Source organism: Psammomys obesus, unplaced genomic scaffold (assembly GCF_907164565.1).
Source record: "Psammomys obesus unplaced genomic scaffold, mPsaObe1.curated_primary_1811, whole genome shotgun sequence".
Classification (NCBI taxonomy): domain Eukaryota; kingdom Metazoa; phylum Chordata; class Mammalia; order Rodentia; family Muridae; genus Psammomys; species Psammomys obesus.
In genome coordinates this window covers 18,830,924-18,854,101 of record NW_026596046.1, presented here as the reverse complement: position 1 = coordinate 18,854,101, position 23,178 = coordinate 18,830,924, and the positions used below count along the sequence as shown (strand labels likewise).

Here is a 23,178-nt window from a genome sequence, read left to right as displayed (position 1 = left end):
GATTCCATTATAGACAGTTGTGAGCCACCATGTGTGTGCTGGGACTTGAACTTACGACCTGTGGAAGAGCAGCCAGTGCTCTTAACAGCTGAGTCCTTTCTCCAGCCCCTGTTTCTGAAGTTATTTAAAGTTAAGTTTTGTTTTCATTCCCAATTTTTTAAAACACTGTTTGGAATGACTTGATAATATTACACTGTCCATTTTTCTCTGATGTGGAAAAGTATGAGAAAATTTTTTTTATTAATTTAAAACAAGTGAAAAGCATTAAAAAAAAAAAAAAACAAACCTCTTCCATTGTTCAGGACAGTTTGGTGGTAGTACCAGGGAGAATTAAAAACACTAAGTTAGCCCTGCTATTAGGAGGTTTTTATGCAGGACCTGGAGAGATGGCTCAGCAGTTAGCGCCTGCTGTTTTTCCAGTTCCATTCCCGGCTCCCTATGTATGTGAAACTCCAGGCCCTGGGGGGAGGTCTGGGGCCTCTTAGTCTCCTCTGTGCCTGTAGTAGTGTGTACAGAGCCCCCCCCCCCATTAAAAACAGCAAGTCTATTTAAAATGAGGCCTCCATATTAATTGGACAGAGAAGATGTAAGCATTGAAAAGTCACCCAACATGAAAGAGCAAAAAGTCTTACTGTCACAAGGCGGCATGTGGCGGCTGGTGGGTGATGCAGAGGGTTCCTGCCTAAGAGTTGAAATGAGAGGGAGGCCATTTGTTGGCTGGGTTTTGCAAGAAAAACTAAAACTGTGAAGGAGCATATGACGTCCATATACTTGGTGTCCCCTTCCCTTACTTTTGGCACTCGGGCGCACCTCTGACCGTGGTGTGCCTTGTCAGGCAGGTACTCTGGTTGAGGCTTGGTTCAGAGTGTGGGGTGTGGGCGTTGTGGCTGGCTAGTGGTATGGTGTCATGGCTTTCTGTAGTTTTCTGGGTCTTATTTGTTTCTAGTTTCTTATTGTTCCGTTTGAACTGAGTCCAGGGGCAGTATGTTCCTTAAGCAAGAGAGACAGAGATCTTCCAAGAGCCAGGGCGCTTTGACTCAGACAAATGGGAGTCTGCCTTTCTGTGGGTGATCGCTGGTTTTAGGAGTAGAGATATAGAGGCACTTGGTATAGGAGAGGTTACAAGTTTTGGTGGTGTACTTTCTGATCATGGGGAAGGTGAGGCTTCGTTGGGATTGGTAGGGCTGGTGAAGCTAGCTGATCAGGAAGTTCCGCCAAGCCTTTATTCTTGGCAGGCACTGCCATCCTTAGCTTCACTACATCATGGCTTGATGACATTTGTCTTCTCCATAAAACCCTTCACAATTTGTTCCACCCCAGCAGATCCCATTTCATTTGCTCTGCTCTCTTGGCCTCTCTTCCTGTTGTTCCCTTGTCTTCAGTGTGGTCGTCACAGTGTTATTTTCCTAACGATAGCATGCTCCTTGTGCCTCACGTCTTCCCACAGGACACAAACATCAGAACCCACTTACTCTGTGCCCCTTAGTGCTGTGCTGACCCGCTCTCCCCCTGAGGACTGTCCCTGTTCCACCGGGGACAGGTTCCTCTGTGTGCAGCTGCTGGGCCTTTCTCACGCTGATGCTTTTTGCTGAGATCAGCGATGACCCTGATTCTGTGTTTAGTGGCGCTTTCTAGGGACTTGCCCCACTCTGCTGCGAGAGCCTTTCATCTGTTCCCCATGTGAAGCCCCCCTCTTCCTTTTAACTGTTTTTATTTTTTATTTTTCTGGATTTTGAACTGTGTGTGAAAACTGTTTCCTTTGTGAGAACATGAGCTCCAGAGTTCTCTCTCTGCACACCCTAAGGGGGTGCTGAATTGAGGGCGCCTCTCTGTAGCTTTGCTGGCGCTTTTCACACCCCTCTTTCTAAGATGTTAAAAACCTCAAGTAGAGCTGTCCTGACTGAGATCCTAGTTAGGCGCTTCTCCGACTTTGTCGTTACCAAGTCATAGACTTGGAAATTAAAGTTTTGATGTATATGACTGTAGAGACCTGCCTTATTCAGGGCTCCTGAGAAGATTGCCGTCTCTCACAGAGAAATAGGAAACCTGTCTTCTACTTCCTGTCCGGGCTGCTCATCCTTTTATGTGGCCTCTTCTTTTTTGTGAAGAGTTCTTAGGATGAAACATAGGGCTTCACAAACTACACACGATCTTACCACTGAGCATACACTTGAGAGTGGCTCACAGCCACCAAAAGTAATCTAGAGCTGCTGAGACTTAGCTATTGTCTAGGCTTAATTCCGTTTCTGACTTTTTTTATTATTTAAAATTAAAATTTTAAATTGTTATTTTTTTATGTTTAAAATTAAACATTCTGAAAGGTGGCTCAGTAGGTAAAGGTTTGCCACTAAGCCTTTCAAGTTCAGTCCCTGCAAGTTGTCCTGTGACCTCTGCATGTGCGCTGTGGCACACACATAAATAATTAAATGGAAAAAAAAAAAGATCTGTAGACTCTAATTTAAACGATGTAAAATTCACTTGTAATATTTAGTGAATTTGCTTCTGCAACCTGTTTCCAAAGTCTGGTTTTTATCACTTCAGTCAGAGGTCCCATTGAGAGATGTGTGACACCTTTTCCAGTTCAGCTCATAAAAATGATTTGCTCAGGGATGGGTCTGTATTAGGTATAAACAAACACAGAAATTAAAGACATTACTTAAAGAAAAAAATTTCTGTTTGTTTGTAACTTATTCCTATTTTTTTTTCCCAACTGGTTTAATTTGTATTCAGAAATTTCTTTTAAAACAGATGCTATCAAAATTTCTCATTTTGCTGCTTTAGCCTGCAAATAAGCTTTTGGTTTTTTTTCCTTTACTGTAATATTTTCTTTTATTTCATGCCTTCTCTCACTAGCCCCTCATATCGCTCACAATACTCTTCTAAAATCAAAGTCTTTATTTTATTTATTTATTAATTTTTTGAGACTGTCTCAGGTAGTTTGATCTGTAGATGAGGGTGACTCCTGATCCTTCTGTCTTCACCTCCCTGTTCTGTTCCACACCACACCCGGTTTTAAATCAAAATTTGCCCCTTCATTCCTGTTTCAGATAGTCAGAGGGTTTGTTCGTTCCGTTCTCTTCCCTCAGCTTGGCGTATTTTCTGCCGCCTCACCCTTTGTCCCGGGACCGGGGAAATTGCACTTTCCCTGGGAAGCTGGATGCCTGTCTGCCCTGCTGGGGTACACGGTGCTTTCTTATGCTCGCTGCTTCTTTCTCGCTGGGCTGCACCTGCCACACGCTGTTGACTTTCTCAGGCCATTTGCACGCCTGGGGCCTTTGAGGTTGGTTTAATGGAATCCCCAGTGCAGGGCAGGCTGACCGTATTTGGGAGGTTTTGAGCAAAGGGCAATCCTGGCTTGGAGTTCCACTGGGCAGGATGGGTGTGGTAGTCGAGTTTCTGCTCCTGGAGGAACTGAATCTCGGTGGTTGGGGCGGTCAGTTCCGGCAGTGGTCGGTTCCCCTTCTGTATTGCACAGAACTGGGAAACCACTGAAGTCATGTGCTCTGTGGAACTTGTTCAACTGGTTTCCTCTTCACAGACCCCTAATTCAGATTCCCACCCTGATTCTTTTCTGCATACGCTCCTGGTCCAGGCTTGTTTTAGTGTTGCCACAGTAGTGTTCTGGGATAGTCTTTGTTTTGCTGGTGGTGGAATGGGGAGGGCAGAAAATGGAAAAATGTTATCAGCAGGTAGACAGGTATTATGTAATCACCGAACTTAGCCTCTAGAAGATTTATTTCTGGGGATTGAGCTGTTAAACACACACACACACACACACACGTACATACATACACATTCACAGAGAGAGAGAGAGAGAGAGAGAGAGAAAGACAGACATACACACAGACAGCTACCATTACTTATTGCCTTCTAGCTATTGGGGTATATTACGTCCTAATCTTCACACCAGTTTTAGGGGGTGTTACAAGTTCCTAATCCGTGTTAGAGACAGGAACCGGAAGTCCAGTGTGGTCTGTTAGATAACATGTCATTCTTGCTCATTCTTATTTCCTTCCCTTTTGTTTTCAGGTAAGGAGTCGGGTGTGCTCCTTCCTGCAGCTCGTTGCCACCTCTGCTCTTCCCAGTCTTGTTCTCTTTATTAAATCCTCCAGCTCTCCATCCTTTCTTTTGTTCTTATAGGCATACCTACATCTTACACACAAGAATTGAACAGACAAGCCTTTCCTTGGATTTCCCACTGTCCTAGACTAATCCTTATTCCTTAATCTCCCACCCCCCTTTTTGTTAGTCATTGTAAAGGTAAAAAGATTCTTGTAAGCTTTGGGAGATCCACTGGAATCCACAGGTCATGATCCATGTAAGTACTGCCAATTAACAGCCTGTTTCCCAGCTTCCCCTGCTTTTGGGACTCCCCTCCCCCAGCTACCAAGACCATGGGCCTAAAAGGTAAACTCCTTGACTTTATCTTCTGTCCCTAACATATACGTGTTCCAGCATCCTGCTTCCTCAAGGGCTGCATCCAGAACTCAGGTGCTCTGGCCTAAACCCCACAGACTGCATCAGCTGAACCTGCAGTTTCCTAGCTGCAGATGGTCTCACAGATCCTCGACAGCAAATAGCACAGCCTGCTCTTGGGACTTGGCCAGCATTCCAGTGTTTGCCCCAGTCCCCAAAACCAGTGCCCCCAATGTCAGCTGGAGTATCTAGAAAAGGTTTTCACCTGCTAGCCATTTCTTACCAACCAAAGCTGCTGCAGGGCGTGGCTGCCCTCTACCTAGGGGCGGGGCTTCTCTCCCAGCGGCCCTTCACTGTATAATCCAGGCATTTTGGATCTGCCCCTTTCCTTTTCCCCTCCTTCCCGCGCTCTCGCGCTTTCTCTCTCTCTTTCTCTCTCTCTCTACCCCCTCCCTCTTTCCCCTCTCCCTTTCCCCTACCTTCTTCTCCCTCCCCCAGGGCACACTTCCCCCCCCTCCCATGCTGCTCCTAATAAACCTGCATTTATATACTGCAGCTTCGCCTCGCCATTAGCTCATTCTGTCTTATTTAATCAACAAGTCATGTCTTTTATCAACCCATACATAATGATTTATTAGAGCACCAAGTTAGACGCTTGCCACAATAGTGTCTGTCGGGGTGCCTGGCCATCAGCCTCCATCAAAAAGGAAATCTCCATGAAGGCAACCAGATTCTACGGAAAGGGGCTTTAGGATGGCCAGTTGAGTTAACTTACCCTGGCGTCCTTCTTCCCCATCTCTCCCTTTCATCTCTCTCTCTACTCTCCTTTCTCTTCCCTTCTCTCCCTCTTTCCCCTCCCTCTCTTCCAGGGTCTCACTGTGTAGTCCTGGCTGGTCTGGAACTTGCTGTGTAGACCACCCCGCCTGTGGACTCAGAGAGAACCTCCTGCTTCTGCCTTGCTAGTGCTGGGACCACTTTCTCCTGTGGTTTAGGACTTGTTTTCCTTTCACTCCTCCTGAAGTCTCTGTACTAGGTGGAGGGTGGACCCTTGAGCAGCTCCCTCAGAGGGGTCAGACTTGCTGTTGCTTGCAGCAAAGCCCAGCCATTTGGATTGGGAGGAAGTCCTATTCCTGGACCTGGGCCTTTATAACTCTTTGTAGTATCTGAGGATTCAGCCTCCTGTGTGCTGGTCTGACCTGTTTGTTTGTTTGTTTGTTTGTGTAAGTGAAACCTGCATCCTGGCTGTGGCTGGAAAACTGCTCTGTGTTTAAACTTGTTGCCTTTGCCACTGCCACTCCTAGTACTTTTCTACTTATTTTGTTTTGTTTGTTTTGGTTGGTTACTGACTGCAGAGCATCCCACTGAGGACTTTTGATTTTTGTCACATCCTGTTTCTTTGCTGTGTTTTGTTTGTTTGTTTGTTTCAGCATTTGCAGGCATTCAGATTCCTGGATTGTTTTGTGACCACCGGGACTCTTCACCTGAGGGAGGTTTTGTCTTAGGTGCTCTCTCCCTTTGTATAAGTCTCCCTGGAGAGCCCTCCCTCCCTAGGCTTGCAGACTCCTTTCAGGCTTGTATTTCCAGGTGCCTGAAGGGTGTCACTCTCTGGATGACCCATTGACATTTTGGGTCCCACAAGTACTTCCGTCTTGTCTCCCCCAGTCTCAGTCGATGGCTTCATCTCCTATTTAGTCATCCGTGCCACAAGGCACCAAGTCATTTTTTAAAAATAAAACCTTCTCTCTTTCCTTTTATAGAAGTTTCTGTCTGTAAGTTGCTATAGATGGCTTATGGCGCCAGAATTTTTTTTTTTTTTTTTTTTTCTGAAACTGTGTGATTGTGTGGGATTTTTCCCACAAAGTGAATAATAAGTTATTATTTTTACTATTTGGCAGTCTGGCAGATGGGGATATTGTTACTTTAATTTGCATTTCGTGGATGACTGGGAAGACTGAAGGTTTTTATGTGAGCACTGGCTATTTCTATTTTCCTTTTATGAATTGCCTGCTTATGTTTCTAGGGAAATATTTGTCATTTAATTTTATTTAATTTTATTTACTTTTTCAGAGCAAGGACCAAACCCAGGGCTTTACGCTTGTTAGGCAAACACTTTACCACTGAGCTAAATCTCCAACCCCTTGTTGTTTTATTTGAAGTGTTTAAAATATATATGTATAACTACAGAAAACTTAGCAATTATTATATCTTGCATTTTTACCCCTTCGGTTTATTTTTGTTGTTGGATTTTATTTGTTTGTTTGTTTATCTATTACTTAGTTGAAGACCAGGTCTTGGCTGTGTAGCTATGGCTGGCCTGGAATTCACCATGTGGATCTGACTGGCCTTGAACCCAGAGGAAAAAAGCATGGGCCACCATTTCTGGCCTAGCTGGTATTTCCTACCTTAACTTCCTGAGTGCAGGATTATAAAAATGTGTCCTGCCACTTTGCTTTGTTTATTTATTTTTATTTATTCAGGGTTTTTTGTTGTTGTTGTTGTTGTTGTTGCTGCGTTTTTTTGTTGTTGTTTTTGAGGCTGGCTTCAGCTTGCTCTGTATACCTGGAATCTATAGGCCAGCATCCCTTTACATGGCTAAATACTTAAAATAGTCTTTTTTTACATTTGTTTTGTGTGCTGTGGGTAGGTGGGTGGGTATGCACACGCCATCTCTTCATGTGGAGGCTAGAGACAGCCGGGGAAGTTGTTGCTTCACTTCTTCTACCACGTGGGTTTGGGAGGTTGAACTCTCGTCAGCATGCTTGGGGTCAAACACCTTTACCACCTCCAAGCCCTCTTACCTCCTCATCGCTTTCCTCTCTGGTTTCTGCCTGTGTAGTCTTGTTTTTAAGCTCTTTTTCTCTCTTAAGATTGTGTAACCTCATATAGGCATACCTGTGCATGCACACATATCTCTAAATCAACTTTAGTGCTCATATTAATTGCAAAATGTGTGGTGAGAAGCTAGCTCTATGTATTGAACATAGTGACATTCATTTATAATCCTGAATTTAGAAGGCAGAGGCTGGAGGACTGGGAGTTTGAAACCAGATTGAGCTACAAAACAAGACCCTGTCTCAATATGCACCCACATAAAGAATTTCTTAAACATTATTATGTAATTAGACACGCCCTTACTAATTATGTCAGCAGCAGTCCCCAAGGTTTAATCCTCTTGAGGCCCTTCGCTGAGGGCTTGGTTAGAGCACAGGCTCTAACTGAGGTCGTGAACTGTGCTGCTGCTGCTGGCGTGAAGAAGCCCAGCTCTGGAGCTTGCGTTTGTGTTGGCTCGTGAGTGTTCCCCAGGGTGTGCCTGTTGCCATCTTTGAAGGAAGGAGTACATCGTGGTTGAGAGTGTGGACTTGGGTCTGTAGAGATCCTCAGCAGTTCAGAGCACGCTGCTCTTCCAGAGGACCTTGGTTTGAATCCCAGCATCCATGGTGGCTCGCTGGGTTACCACGCTGGAGGTAACTCTAGTCCCAGAGGACCTGACACCCTCCTCTGGCCTTCACAGGCACTGCAGACGCATGGTGCAGAAACACGCGTGCCAAACTCCCAGGCAGACTAGAAAAAGACAGGTTAAGAACGGTGTGAGCTTTGGATCATGCCAGCCTAGGGCAAGCATACGTTGACTAGTGTGTGATCCTGGTTTACTTTCCATCTGATCTGGGACTTCTGAGGTTGAGTCAGAGATCACGTGAGATAATGCACATACTTAGTTCCATAGCTTCCTTACGGTGTTAGAGACTTTAAAAGTTTTGTTTACATTGACAACCAGCCTTTCGATCTGAGAAAATTTTGAATCGTGTTTCTCTTTAAGGTTACATGCAAGTAGATCTGAGATAAACCTGACGAGGAGAAATGTTGAATGTCTATGCCCTTTGTGAGAGGAGGAACTCCACTTTCTATGGGAAACAATGTTGTCACCACGCTGTATCTGGCTGAATCCTGACCACATGCAGCATGCTCATAGGTCATTGCTTGTTAAGATATTCTCGGAACTTAAAAAAACAGAAACACCTTTCTGCTTTGTTCTGTGTTTTGTTTTGTTTTTTTTTTTAAAGACGAGGTTTTAATTGTAGCCCTGGCTGGCCTAGACCTCACTATGTAGACTAGGCTGCCTCGAACTCAGAGTTCTGTTCTGAGTACTGGGATTACAGTGCCACCATGCCTAGAAGTAAGACTTTGTTTTAGCTCAGAGTTTGAGGGTGTCTTGGTGACAAGAGTATGAGGTCACATGGCAGTCTCAGTGAGCGGAGTGACACATGCTGGTGCTCGGCTGGCCTGGCTGGTGCTGCAGTCAGCCTGGGATGAAGCCTGTGAATGGTGCTGCTCACAGTAGGGTGGGCTTCTCATCCCAGTTCACCCATCGAAGATCCCCTCACAGACACGCTCAGAGATTTGTCTCCTCGTGACTAGATCTGGTGAGATGACAGTGTTCAGTTGGAGAATGGTCGGAGACAAGCGAGAAAGATGCTGAGGGGCATAGGGAGCAGGCCCCACCCTCCTGCTAATGCCCGGTGGCATTCTGAGTGCATTCTCTGTGCCCGCTGGCACGCTCAGCACTTTACATAATGTCTCACCATCCAGCACATTCTGGGGCACGTGCCATCATTATTCTTTTACGAGGACACTCGAAGGAACTGGAATCATTGTGCTTACCGGAAGTAGCAAGTGGCGAATGTGTGACTCATAGCAGGAAAGGCACAGATGTCTTTTAATCAGCAGCCAAGCGCTGTGCCAGCAAGACGCCACTTGTTAGCTTACTGAATTCTTATCAGCAAACTGATTTAGAAGGTTTTGCTACTATCCCCTGTTAGCAAATGAAGAAATTTCAGGGGGTCACAGCACAGGTCTCTATAAACCACCACTTACTTGATCCTAGCACTGAGGCAGCTGGGACAGAACCATTAAGGAGGACCACAAGTTCGAGGCCCACCTTGGCCACACAGTGAGACTCTCACAAATTGAAAACCAAGACAAGGGGCCCTTGTTGGTAGCTGGCTGTCTTATTATATGCAGGTCTTTCTAAGTTCAGGGCCGGCACTGGTCACATGATTTCCTCATTCTTATGTCATTTTGCAGCAGAAGGCAGCCTGAGTGGCCTGCAGAAACCTGGTGCTGGTGGCACAACAGCTTCTGGCAAGCTGGGTGTGGTGGTGCACACCTTTAAGCTCAGCACTTTGGGAGGCTGGGGCAGTGGGACCTCTGTGAGTTCTAGACCAGCCTGGTCTACACAGTGAGTCCAGGACCACCAGGGCTAAGATACACAGAGAAATACTGGTTTTTTTTTTTTTTTTTTTTTTTTTTTTTTTAAAAGCTTTCTGGCTACAAGTGGCCAGAAAGGAAATGTTTTCCCTCTAATATTTTTGATTTCTGTAAGTGGCAGTGGCCCAGGCTCCTGCTTACTGCTTTGGCTGAGATGTTTTGGGAACATTATTTGAGGCATCACTGGGCTAGGGAAGAAAATTTTGTATTGGTTGATGAGTAACCTTTTGTACAAAGTTTGTTTTGTTTTTTTTTTTAAGCCATTTATTTATTTCCTATTTATTTTGCAGTGCTGGGGATTGGACCTAGGGCCACAAGCATGCTATTCAAACACTCAACTGCTGGTCCATATTCCTTGCCACAGACATTAACTTTTTAAATACATTTATAAAGATAAATTAAAATGCTTAAGTTAAGAATAATAACACATTTGTTTGGGGGAGAGGTGCATGTGCCCAAGTGTGTATGTGGCAGTCAGAGGGTGCTTTTGAGAATGGTTTTTGCACCGTGTGGATCCCAGAGATCAAACTCAGATTCTCCGATTTGGTGCAAAGTGCCTTTACCCACTCTGCCATCTTGCTAACACTAAACACTGTTCTATATAAGAGAGTTTTTGTGTCTGGTTAAGAATCATTGGTGGCTTTCTTTTCTTTCTTCCTTCCTTTTTCTCAAGTCAAGGTTTCTTTTGTAACCTTGGCTGTCCTGCACTGGCTTTGTAGACTAGGCCGGCCTTGAACTCATGGAGATCTGCCTGCCTCTGCCTCCCTGACTGCTGGGATCATAGGCGTGCACCATCACCCCAGGCTCTGATAGCTTTGCTATTGAGCTGTCTAAGACAGGCCATGAAGGCTTCCCAGCCTTTTCTCCCCACCAGCATGGGATTTCTGAACCTTTGCCCTGTTTAGGCATCCTGGGATGCCCGGTTCTAGTTAAACAACCCTGTGGTGCTCAGCAATGGTGCTGTGAGAAGGGCTCCAAACTAAGAGTTTGCCACTTAGTAGCAGAGACCTTGGAGAAGTCATTTCTAATTGACAAATGAGTGATTTTTGCAAATGATATACAACCTTGGAGCAGCCTCTTGGGCAGTGAAGGATACTTGTAAATGGTTATGTATGTGAGTTCTGGAGAAATGGTTCAGTGGGCAAGAACACTTGCTAGTCTTACATAGGACCCTGGTTCCGTTCCCAGCACCTCCATGGCCTCTAACAACCCCAATTCCAGGGGATCTAGCCCATGCTTCTGATTTCTGGATACCGGGCACATACACTGCCCATATATACATTCAGGCAAAAGACAATTTAAAAACCATTTCCCATATCAATGTTTAAAACAACTTTTAAAATGTCTGTGTAATGTACATATATCTCTGTTTCATTTTTTATTTGGCTGGGGATTAAACCCTGGGCTTTGGCACTTTCTGAGTATGTATCTTTCTATGTATCTTAGTATCTTTCTAAGGGTCTCTCTTTAGAATGAATTCTAACACTGCACAGAGATATTCTTGCAGTATTGTTTAATGGTTGGAAACATTTATAAATGACATAAATGCCAATAAAGGTGACCAATCCCTTGGTAGAAGCTTTATATAACTTAAAAGTCTTCAGAAACTACATAACAAACAACATGGAAAATAGTCATAGAGTTGTGAAAAATGTTGAGTGATGTGGGGAATGCTGAGGTGAGCCTTTTGGAGGCCCCTAGGGAATGGCGAGTGGAGCGTCAGCAACTCCTCTGACTCCTCAAAAGGTCCTGCTCCGCTACACACGGTGTTGATGCGCTAGGGCCTCCTAGTACACTAGTGAAGTCTCGAAATGGATCCGAGGCCAGGATGGTGACTGCTTCCCTCTTCTTTAAGGAAGCATCCTACAGTGACCTTGTCCCCCTACATCTCCCATATTTCCTTACAGCCGCACCAACCTGATTGATTGTTACTGGTGCTGGAGGCTAGCATGGGATGGTCTGATTGGCCTTTCAGTCATTTAAAAGCTGTTATACTGGACAATAAAGTCAGATCTGCATCTTTGCCCGGTCTCCGGAGTCTAATTTCTGGGATTGTGCATGGCTTCATTGCTACTCACACTCCTTCCCCCAGTTCCTGATCCCTTCAGAATGATTTTTGTTAATGTTTATTCTACTCTTACAATCAAACAAGCCAAAGGATGAAACCATAGAGTTCTGTGCTAGAGGCACACTCGCTGCTCTCAGACTTTAGGACTGTGATGTAATGGTAGAAGAGAGTTCATGTGAGCTGTAGAGGACTGAAAAGGCAGCTTGTTTTTAGAGTTAGAGTCAAGAGCTGACACAGAAGTTACAGGAGCATAGCAAGGTTCGGCACCATACACCTGCGGCCCCAGTGCTTTGCCGGCAGAGGCAGAAAGATCCTGGATTTGAGGCCAGTGTGGAGCCTGGGCTTTGTAGAGAGTCTGTTGGTTGGTTAGCATCAAGGCACTGTACTGACAATTACCAATCAAAATTGGAGTAATGCAGTGTGCTGGCTGGTTTTATGTCAACTCGACCCAAGTTATGATCATTTTGGAAGAGAGAAACTCAGCTGAGAAAACGCCCCCACCCAGTTAGCCTGTGGACAAGCCAATGGTGTGGTTTTCTTTTCTTTTCTTTTCTTTTTTCTTTTCTTTTCTTTTCTTTTCTTTTCTTTTTTTTGACTGATGATTGCTGTGAGGGCTCCAGCTCACTCTGGGGTGGTGCCCTCACTGTTGGGCTGGTGGTCGTAGGTGCTATAATAAAACGGGCTGAACTAGCCATGAGGAACAAGCCAGTAAGCAGCACCCCTAGATGGCCTCTGCCCCAGTTCCTGCTTCCAGGTTCCTGTTCTGAGTTCTTGCCCTGACTTCTCTCACTGATGGTGAAATAAACACTTTCCTCCCCAAATGCTTTATCACAGCAATAGAAAGCAAACTAAGATGCACAGACTCTTCTCTCCCCAAACCTGGTTTATTCTGTTCTCAGAAACAGAACATTGGGGAACTGCTGCCTCAAGGTGAGTGTGTGCACAGTGGTTGGAGCCAGTACCTGCGATTTCCTCTCTTTCTAGTCTGGCTTCTGCCTCTGGTGCTCTGCTCACCAAATCACAAGCTCTGGTTTTTGGTGCTATGTCTAGTATCCTTCCTTACTGCAGGAAACTTGTAAGGTTAGACATTAATCAGGACTGTTTGATAGCTGTTGGACCTCAGAGGGCAAAGACAAAAAAATTGTAGCTCACCTAAGTCAGTCCTGTCTTTTATTTTCAGTTTAATTTAGTAACTTCAGAGAGAAGGATGGATGATCTAGCCGCCTAAGGGAACTGTCTCTGGCTCGGGCAAATGAGTCCACAGTCCTCCCTATGGACTGACATCATATCGTGCAAAGAATAAATAATTTTTCTTTGTCTATTGTGTGCCATTTCTGGCTTTGGCTGTTGTTATGAGGTTTGTTCCTGTTAATGAGAACCTGAGTTAGAAGGTCCCCTGAGAGCTGGGGTTGCCAGCAGCTGTTTGTCAGAATGGTCTTGTTCAGCCTCTTCCCTGAGGTTTCTGAGACAGGATCTCAATACATAGCCTTGGCTGTCCTGGAACTCAGTATGCAGACTAGGCTGACTTTGAACTCGCAGAGATCTGCCTGGCTCTGCTTTCCAAGTTTGGGATCAGAGACGTATGCCAACATCCCTGACCACCTATTCCCTTTATAGCAGTAAAATAATAGAAAAAAAATAATGTGACATATATCCTTTGGCTACAGCTCTTTCCATCCTGGAAGCTGCCATTCTCTTCCAGACTGTTGTCCTGATTTTTTAGGCTCCAGCAAATGTATAGTTTGATTTCTGTAGCCCTGGCAAATTGGTAGCTATGGCAAATTTAGTTGCCATGGCAACTCTTCTGGGCAACTTGCCTCTTTTCTTTATTATGATACTTGAAAGGAGAGTCAGAAGAAAAGCTTGTTGTCATTGTATTCAGGAGACAATCAGAAGGTTTTTTTCGTCTTATCTCTGTGTCTGTGGAGCCTTTACTTAATTGCCAGCTGCGTGAGACAGTGCAGGATGCACTAAAAGAATAGATTTGAAAATAAAACTCTTACTGCTCTATAGTATTTAAAGGAAGAAAGGAAAATTGTATTGACGTTATGTGTATGGGTATTTGCCTACATGTATGTATGTGCCTGGTATCCATGGAGGTCAGAAAGAGGTTTTGGATCCCCTGAGCTGCCACGTGGGTATTGGGAGCAGATCCCAGGTCCTCCGGAAGAGCAGCCATTGCTCTTAACCGCTGAGCCATCTCTCCAGCCTGTCTTTTTAGTTTTGAGGAGGTACTGGGTATTGATCTTAGGGCCCAGAACCTGCTAGGGAAGTGCTGTGCCGCCAGACTGCTTCTCTGTCCCTCTTTGGCTCGTAATGTAAACTTTGGGTACAGCCACAGTGGGTTTCTAAAGTCTGGAGTACTCTGGAGGCGGAGGCAGGAGGATTGCTAAAGTTCAAGAATTGAAGATAGCAGAACCCTGGATTCGAACAAAAAACCCCAACCTAAACAACAAAATGAAAATTCTTGTGTTTTATAAAATATTTATAAAATGTATCTGCTATATCGTGAACTTTTTTTCACTTAGCTTTTCGAAGATTTATTACTTTTGTCAAACAGATCAAGCAGCATCTAATGTTTTGGTTTTTTTTTCCACACAGTATGGAGACAGTATGAGAATAATGCTAACCTTCATAACTTGAGTGGAATAATTTTAAACTATTGAGTTCTTCTTACTCCAGGTTCATAAAGTCAATGAAAGTTCTGAGGTTATATGTAAAATTTAAATATATGAACATTTGGAATGCGCACTGTATATCTTTCCTTAGATATTCAAGAGACTCTGGCAAAAAGTAGTTAAAAGATGGCTCAGTGGATGAAAGTGTTTGTTACTGAGTGTGCCGACCTGAGTTGGGGAGGCACACTGTGGAACAAGAGAACAGGCTCCAGCAAGTTATTTTATGACGTTCACACTTGAGCCAGGCATGGCCTGTGCTGTTCTCGCACACACTCGCATGCTTCCTTATATGTGTGTTTATCTTAAATGTTAAAAAGTTAAAGAGTGCTTAAAATCATTACTGTAAGCTTTAGTTATCTGCGTTTCTGTTAGGAAATAGAAGCGTCTGAAAGCTCTTTGTCTTCCACTCCCTGAGCTCTTGAGACTAGCATTTGGTAGAAAAGTACTTTCTGATTCCTTTTATATGTAGCCATCTCTTTTCCTGTCTCCGAGAAGCTGATTAAGAATTCATTATTCTACCAAAATAAATTAATTAATTAAATAAGAGGGAAAATGGGGAGGGGCAGGGAGGGAGGAGAAAGCTTGTTATTTACCTTTTCCTTAAGAGTTTCCTCCCTTCAGGATTTTAGCTGATTGACTGTTAAAAGCAATCCTAGTGCCTGAGCTTAGGTCACCGTCTTGAAAAGACCACCAGTGACAAACATGGGCAGTTCAGGCCATGGCTACAGTTGCAAGTACTTTTCTTGGCCTTGCTAAGGGGTAACAAGGACGTACAGGCTTAGAATGAGGCTTGTGGAACAGCCTCACCCTGGCGGAGAAGGTGGCATTTGGCCTCCGCTTAAAGTCCCAGCTCCCAGCTCTGAGCTGGGAAGCGAGGCCAAGCGGAATGTGTCCAGGAGTGTTGTTACATTTGGTTTAGGAGAATAGACGTGAACCTCTGTAAGGTATTTCTGACCCTCATTTCCTCTCGTGCAGGTGGATGGAAGCATGCCTAGGGGAGGACCTGCCCCCCACCACGGAGCTAGAGGAGGGGCTTAGGAACGGAGTCTACCTTGCCAAGCTAGGGAACTTCTTCTCTCCCAAGGTGGTGTCCCTGAAAAAAATCTATGATCGAGAGCAGACCAGATACAAGGTGAGTTCTGTGCTCGGTGCTTAGAGTACCTCGGAGCTTGAGAGGGTCGGCCCACTGGCTCTCTGCACCGTCTGCTGAGAGACGCATCAAGGCGTGTGTTTGTTCGGAACGGAGAACCAGCCTTAAAAAGTTTGGGGCAACAGGGAGTAACTACAGCGGGAAAGGGCGTCCGCTGTGCATTTCTGGTACCGTGCTCCGACAGGGCTATTTATCTACAGTTTCTCAGCCCTGTATGATTTATTTGTTCATTCTTAGAAAGTAGAGGAAGTAACTGGGGGAATTAGCATTGTCACACTGGAACAAGGCACTGAAGTGTAGCTATAGCGACTTGGGAAAAATTTCTCCTGCAGTACTGGAGGAGTTCAAGATAAAATGAGAAAGAGCCTTAACTTCAGAAAGCTTAGGTGAGTGAGTGGACTCAGTCCCATGGCCCAGGCCCTGAGAAGGATAGTTGGGATGTTGAGAAGGACCCGATTTCCCATCTCCAGAGCTCCTAACAGGAGCTTACCCCTGCAGTACTGTCTGAGAGGCGGTGGAGGGCTACATAGCTAGAGTGAGTGTCAGGGGTTGACTTTCAGGACTGAGCCAAAGCGGGGTGAGCTAGAGCTGCAGACTGTGAAGATGGTTCTTATGCTTATTCAGGCCGAGAAGGTACAGATCCTCAGCCAAGATCACTACATGTATTAATTGCCTGAAATGAGAAAAATCACAGTTTCCTGGGTACAGTCTGTCATTTTGCTCCAGTCTTTCTTGGCTGTGGTGACCATCGTAGCAGGGAGCAAAGCTCACAAGAACTCACGTCATGCTGGCTGAGAAGTGGGGGAAGCAGGGAGGCAGGGGACTGGAAGAGGACAGGGAGGGGGAAAGAAGGAACAAGAGAAGACAGACTTTTCAGAGATTTGTCCCCAGTGACCCACTCCCACAACTAGATAACTTCAACTTTTTTTTTTTTTTTTGAGACAGGGTCAGCCAAGGCTATACAGAGAAACCCTGTCTCAACAAACAAACAAACAAAAGCCCTACTTGTATATCCTTTGTAGCTGGGCATGGTGGTATACACCTTTGATCTCAGCATTTGGGAAGCAGAGGCAGGTAGATCTCTGAGTTTGAGGCCTGCCTGGTCTACAGGGAGAGTTCCAGGACAACCGGTGCTACAGAGAGAAACTCTGTCTCAGAAAAACAAAACAACAAATAAGCAAAAAAAAAAAAAAGTGTATATCCCTTTGTCCCTTTGTATAGTGATTGTACCCCAAATTAATAGACATAGGGTTTGGGGCTATAGCTCAGGGTGTAGAGCTCTTGACTAGCATCCATGAGGGTTTGATATTCATCACTGTTTAAAAATAATCAGATGTACATTTGCTGGGAACTCTCTCTCTCCCCCTCTCTCCCTCTCTCCCTCCCTCTCTCTCCTTTCTTTCTTCTGAAACAGAATTCCCTGTGTAGCCTTGGCTTCCCTGGACTCCCTTTGTAGACCAGGCTAGCTTTGAACTCAAAGTGCTGCCCCTGCCCCTGCCTGTCTTGAGTCTGGGATTAAAGGCGTGCACCACCCTCCCGGCTGCAGGGGATCATTTCTAAGTGTTTTATTGATATGTTGAATAATAGCTCTCATTTTTGGCTGTCTGCTCAACAGCACACCAGCTTACGTGGTTCCTATGTGCACCATCTCACACAGCCTCACAGCAGGTGCACAACGTAGCGGTAATAGCTGAAGTGTCGCAGACCGCGAGGGGGGAATGGCTTGTCGGCTATGACCAGCAGATGTCCGAGCCCGAGAACTGAGTCTCCGATAATGTGGTTCCAGAGACCACGCTGTAATGCACGCTGGTCAGGGAGGCTCCAGGCAGGTTCTGAGTGAGAGAGGGGAGGCCGTAGCTTCTTGGCGCTGACCGTTACAGGGGCGGTGTTGTAGAGTCTCGCAAGGAGAGAGTCACAGGGAGAGCTTTAGGTGGTATTTGCCAACAGCACCTAATGTTCTTGTGTTTTTAGGCTACCGGACTACACTTCAGACACACGGATAATGTGATTCAGTGGCTGAATGCCATGGATGAGATTGGACTGCCGAAGGTAACTTAACCTGCCATTCAAGTTATTTTGGCATAATTATTCTCCAAACCAACCATTCATCTCTCCATCCTTCCTTCCATTCATCCTTCTTTTCTTGCTTCTCTTCCTCCCTCCCTTTACTCCTCTCTTTGTTGTTTTTTAGAGATAGTGGCTCAAGCTCAAGCTGTAGCTGTAGCCTTTGAACTCCGAATCTTCCTGCCTCAGCTTCCGGTGTGCTGGGTTTATAGGCCATAACCACATGTTGGCCAAGTTTTTCCTTCTCTTTAATGATAAAGGGTCTTTTCAGCTTGATTCAGGAAATGAATTTTATTCTTTTTTATTTTACTTTTTAAAGATTTATTTTTTATTTATACAGTGTTCTGCCTGCATGTGTGACAGCAGGCCAGAAGAGGGCACCAGATCTCATTATAGATGGTCATGAGCCACCATGTGGTTGCTGGGAATTGAACTCAGGACCTTTGGAAGAACAGTCAGTGCTCTTTAACCTCTGAACCATCTCTCCAGCCCATGAATTTTATTCTTTTTGTTGTTGTTCTTTTTCCTTGTATATATTTCACCTTAACCCTAGAGAAATTGCCTAGTGGGATATTTATTTTGACTATATACTTTGCTGTGTGTGCTTTTGTTTTTGTAATTGGGGTGCTGGAGATGAAACCCAGGCTGTTGCGCATGCTAGGCAAGCACTCTGCCAGCTGAGCTAGAGCTCCATGCCCAGCTCGGTTCTTTGCATAAGATCTTATTCTCTGTAGGACAGCCTGACCCTCAAGGTCTTCCTGGTGAAGCCTTTTGAGTGCCGAGGTAGCAGGCAAATCCAGCCCATGCCTTCGTACCCGCCTTGTGCACATCAAAGTGTGTTTTCATAGATGAGCTTCATGTAGTATAGAGAGTCATCATTTTAAAGTACACAGTGGGGGTTTACTTACAGCATTGTTATATTAAAAATCTGACCTTAGCGAAACCAACAAACTATTTCAAAGATGTCACCTTCCAGAGCATACAAATCTTCAGGGAGGATGAAAGCTACTTCACATCTTTAGTTGTTGAGAATATAATTAGGTGTGTGTGTGTGTGTGGTTTTAATGTCAGAGCATGGATCCTGAGTGTTTTGTTCAGTTTATGTTGTGATGCCCTTGGTAGATTGTCGTCTCTTGCCTACTCAGTGGTCAGCCATAGAGGACATACTGGACCTACACACTCACAGACGTGGGCTTTGTTTTTGTTTTTTTCTCTCTGTCTTTCTCTATATATATACATATATACACACATATATATGTATATATATATAAAGACAGGATCTCACCATGTAGTCCTGGTTGACCTAGGACTCACTGTGTAGACCAGGTTGGCCTCAAGCTCTGCCTGTCTTCTGCACCAGAGTGCTAGATTAAAGGCTTACCAAGCTCAACGAGACATGGCCTGCCTGTTTGCTTCCCAGCCTGCCTTCCCTCCCTCTCCCTTCTGCCATTCCCTCCTTCCTTTTTTCCTTCCTATTTTTGACATACTTGTAGGAATATATTATACCCCCCAAAAGTTAAACAAGACACAAGAAGGTGTAGACATATATATGTATATATATATGTATGTGTATATATGTACGTGTACATAAGAGTTTTCAGGAGTGCTTATGACAGGAGAAAACTGGAGCAAACTACGTGTTCTGTAGGGACACTCTTGGTGTTCAAGCTGCAGATATTACTGCCTTTGAAGACTGCCTTTGAGAGGCTGGAGAGGTGGTGCAGCAGTTCCGAGCACTGGCCCTGGCTACTCTCCCAGAGTACATGGGTTTGCTTCCCGGCACCCACAACCATCTGTAGTTCCGGGGGCTCTACTGCCGCCTTCTGGCCTCCACAGCTGCCAGGCTTTGTGTGCAGACAAAGCATTCATGCACAAAAATTTTCAAGTTGCCTTTGATATTACGTAAGGGGAGAGTCACTAGCTTAAGGTTTTAAAAGCTTGTTTTCAGTAAAGCTGTGATTACTATTTTTGTGCAAAAATAAAGTAGGTGAGCTTATGAAAAACTGGTAAGGAAATACTTTTCATTACTGTGATGGGATTAGAGGGTGGTTTTCCTTTTCTTTATAATTCCCCATGGAGCCCAGGTTTTTGTAACTGAAGAAAGAGTAAGAATAGAAGTGAGCGTAGAGTGTCCCAAAGTGACTGAAATCACGTGGTATCCAGTCTTTGATGAGCACAGTGTTGAGCTCATCATTATGTATGGCTCTTGAGCTGACTAAATCCAGATCTTTGCATGAGGCTCAGCTTTTGTGCTGACTTCCTTAAGGCACACTGCCGATGTGCTTGCTCTTCTCTGTTAAGGGTATGTTTGAGATTTTGGTCTCACTAGTGTTAGGAGATGCATTGCACCAAGTGGCTCTGTTCCCCTGGCCTTTCTGTGCACTATACCTTCTGTTCCCATTTTCTGTAGTGTAGAATGCATGCTAGTATAAAATGCTACGCTGTGCCTGTGACCTCCCGCCTTTCATACAGTGTTGTCATCCGTGGACAATGGCAATTTAGCCTCCTTTGAATGGTATGTAGAGCGTGTTTATGTCTACTGTTGCCAGGGGTCTTTGTTGTTTTGTTTTGTGGTGACACTAGAGACAAACCTGGGCCTTCATGCATGCTCTACCCTTGCACTATCTCCTCAGCCTTCATTGGTTTTTCTTTTGAGACAGCCTCACTAAGTTTCCCAGGCTGTCCTTCAACTCACAATGCACTGACGCAAGCTTTGAATTTAGGATTCTTTTGACTTAGCCTCAGAAATTGGAGATACCATGCACTGTTCATCCAGTCCCTCCCCTGACTTCCTTCTCTTATCAGAAATGCCTCTTCTCTCCATCTACGATCACAACAACTTTCCAGCCTGCTTCTCCAGTTTCCATCCCTCCTTAGTGAGTGCTGCCTGGGTCCTGTCTCCCGTGAGCTCTCTAACTGCTTCCAACCTTTACTCCAAAGCTAGGGTACATCTTTTCCTACTTGCCACGTCTACACTTGTCTGGCTTTGAACACGATACCAATCTTCTGATTCCATCCGTGTTTTCTGTTACTTTCTGGAATATATTCTGTGCATTTTGGAAAGCTTTAGGCTCTTCCTTCACTCTCTTGCAAAGTATTTGCTATTTCCCCTGAAGATCTTGTACTGAGGTCTTGTCTATCTTAGTAAAAGTCTTTATTTTTTTTCCAGATTCTTCTGACCATTCCATTCAGTCTGCTTCTTTGATTTCTTCCTAGATTTTTTACCCAGAAACCACAGATATCTATGACCGGAAGAACATGCCAAGATGTATCTACTGTATCCATGCCCTCAGGTAACCAGGGCTTCTTGGTAAAATAAGTCACTTAAGGATAACTTCTCAGTCGAGTGTCTATCTCATTTGTCTGTGGTGTAAGAATGAAAGAGGTTTTATATCAACTTCAGGAGTTTGAAATGGAATAGAAGGCTATTATCCTTACAGAAACAGCTGTGTTTTTCTAGGGAGCAGAGAGAAGGGATTTGTTTATTCCCATAATACATTTCTGTTGCAGAAACATGGTATAAGCTTTCATTTTTTTATCTGATATTTCTCTGAACTCTGCATCTTAATCAGGGTGTGGTGTCCTCAATTCAGTCATCTAAGCCCTTGCAATTGTTATTTGTTCATTCATTAAATAATTTTTATACCAACACAACTATGATAGGAAAGAAAGTATAAGTTCATGAAGAATGACTTAATTCCAGGTTTCCACTTAGACTCATCAGCGTACTGAATTATCAGGAAACAGTGCTGAAGGGAAGTAGGGGGCGAGGGGATGTGCACTATGGTAGTTGGGAATGGTAGTACGATGTTTTATCAGGTTCACTTCCTGGCTAAAGAAGGTTGGGGAGGAAGTGGGCCATGAGGTGAGATTTGTTTGCTCAGATTCCTCTTGCTATATAGCCTCTTGTATATGTGCTTAATCAGTGTTAATCCTGTGAGTGAAAGTGCATAGCGTGGCTCCACTAGAAGCCTGTTGTCTCAAGTTGACTCCAGGACCTCACGCATGCTATGCATTCCTTCTGCCACTGAGCTGTCCCATCTCAGAGTTTTGATGAGACTTAGCTGGACCCTTGCTGTCACCAGCACAATTGTGAGCGTGCAGGAGAGCCACTACAGCTGGCTAAGACATCTCCTGCGTGAAGAGTGTAATAAATTCAAGTGTGTGTATCTGAGCCAGAGCCTGAACAATCCTCAGCAATGTGGTTGGCTTGGTGTGCTGAGGCCTGACTGTAGTGGAGGCCTTAAAGTCCATGCCTATGGCTGTCTGAACTTGGCAGGTATGGAGGTGGGGATCCATCCCAAGACGTGCTGTGAGGAGGCCCTGAGGAGTTAATAGCCTCTTCCCACACACTGTCAAGGGTTGCTAATTTACCTTTCAGGAAAACCCCAACGGTGAGGAAAGAAGCCATAAATCCCAAGCCAGAGCACTCTGCTCTGTATATGCTTTCTAAGCATGACTGCATATGCCAGAGAAATGGAGAACAATACTGGACTTCCTCCCTTTGTCCTGAATCAGTCATTAGAAAGGCACAGTCAGTTCTTCATCTGTAGTTCAGAGGATTGAGGGCTTGAGACCCAGGCTGCACCTGAGGCTACAGAAGGAGCAGAGAGGAACTGCCAGCTTGGAGTTAGAAGCATGAGGAGTTCTAGGTTCTCCTTGGCTACATAGTGAGTTCCAGCTAGGTCTGCATAGTGAGATCCCCTGCCCCAAAGCAAATTAAAATAAAACCCCACTGATTTTGGTGTTAAATAGGCCCATAACCCCTCACCTTATATTAAGAAAAATAAAACCGTTCGTGTTATGAAAATTGAGTTTACATTAGTGTCCGTTCATTCGTTGGTAAAACCTGGTAAAAATTAACTGAGATTATGTAGAATATTTATCTATAGGGTATGGTTATTTTGGAAGATTCCAGGGTTTCTAGAATATCTACAAAACTAGATTACCCTGTTTCACTTTTTTCAATGATTTTAAAACTGTCTTATTTTGCATGTGCGCAAAGGCATGTCAGGGTCTTAGGACAACTTACAGGAGTCAGTCAGTTTTTCCACCATGTGGGTCCTGGGGATTGAACCCAGCTCATCAGGGTTGATGGCAAGATGATGGGCCAAAACGCCAGCTCCTTCTGAAACTTTTGTTTGTTTCTGTGTCTTGCTGAGTCAGTGTCTGTAAAGTGTGCATCTGATCTCTTTTAATTCACTGATTTTGATCTGTTTGAGCTTGAGAATCAACCGAACAACACAGGCTTATAGACATTTATCTCCGAAAGGTTGGTTGCTGAGATTTGTTGTCTTCCCCTTCATAGCGTTTAGAGTCTTTTTATTTTCTAAAGGGCAAAGATAAATAACATGTACTTCATCATTTTAAACCTTTAATTAACCTGGATTAAGCTTCTCTGTCAGTCAGGAATCCCATTCAAGCAAGATTTGCTATCTGAATCATTTTCATGACACTTGTTTAAAATGTCTTATTACTAAAACTTACAAGTGAAAAGACCTTACTCGTGCTGACAGAATATCAGCTATGTTAACATT

The 23,178-nt window shown here is 44.5% G+C and overlaps 1 protein-coding gene across 1 annotated transcript in view; it reads left to right on the top strand.

Annotated features, from left to right (window-relative positions):
* Positions 1-23,178, top strand: part of Iqgap1 (IQ motif containing GTPase activating protein 1) — a 95,362-nt gene that overhangs the window by 18,994 nt on the left and 53,190 nt on the right. Inside the window, exons 3-5 of the mRNA XM_055623055.1 lie at positions 15,403-15,559; positions 17,549-17,626; positions 20,858-20,934. Of these exons, the coding sequence (XP_055479030.1) occupies positions 15,403-15,559; positions 17,549-17,626; positions 20,858-20,934 (312 nt within the window). The remainder of the gene's footprint in view (positions 1-15,402; positions 15,560-17,548; positions 17,627-20,857; positions 20,935-23,178) is intronic.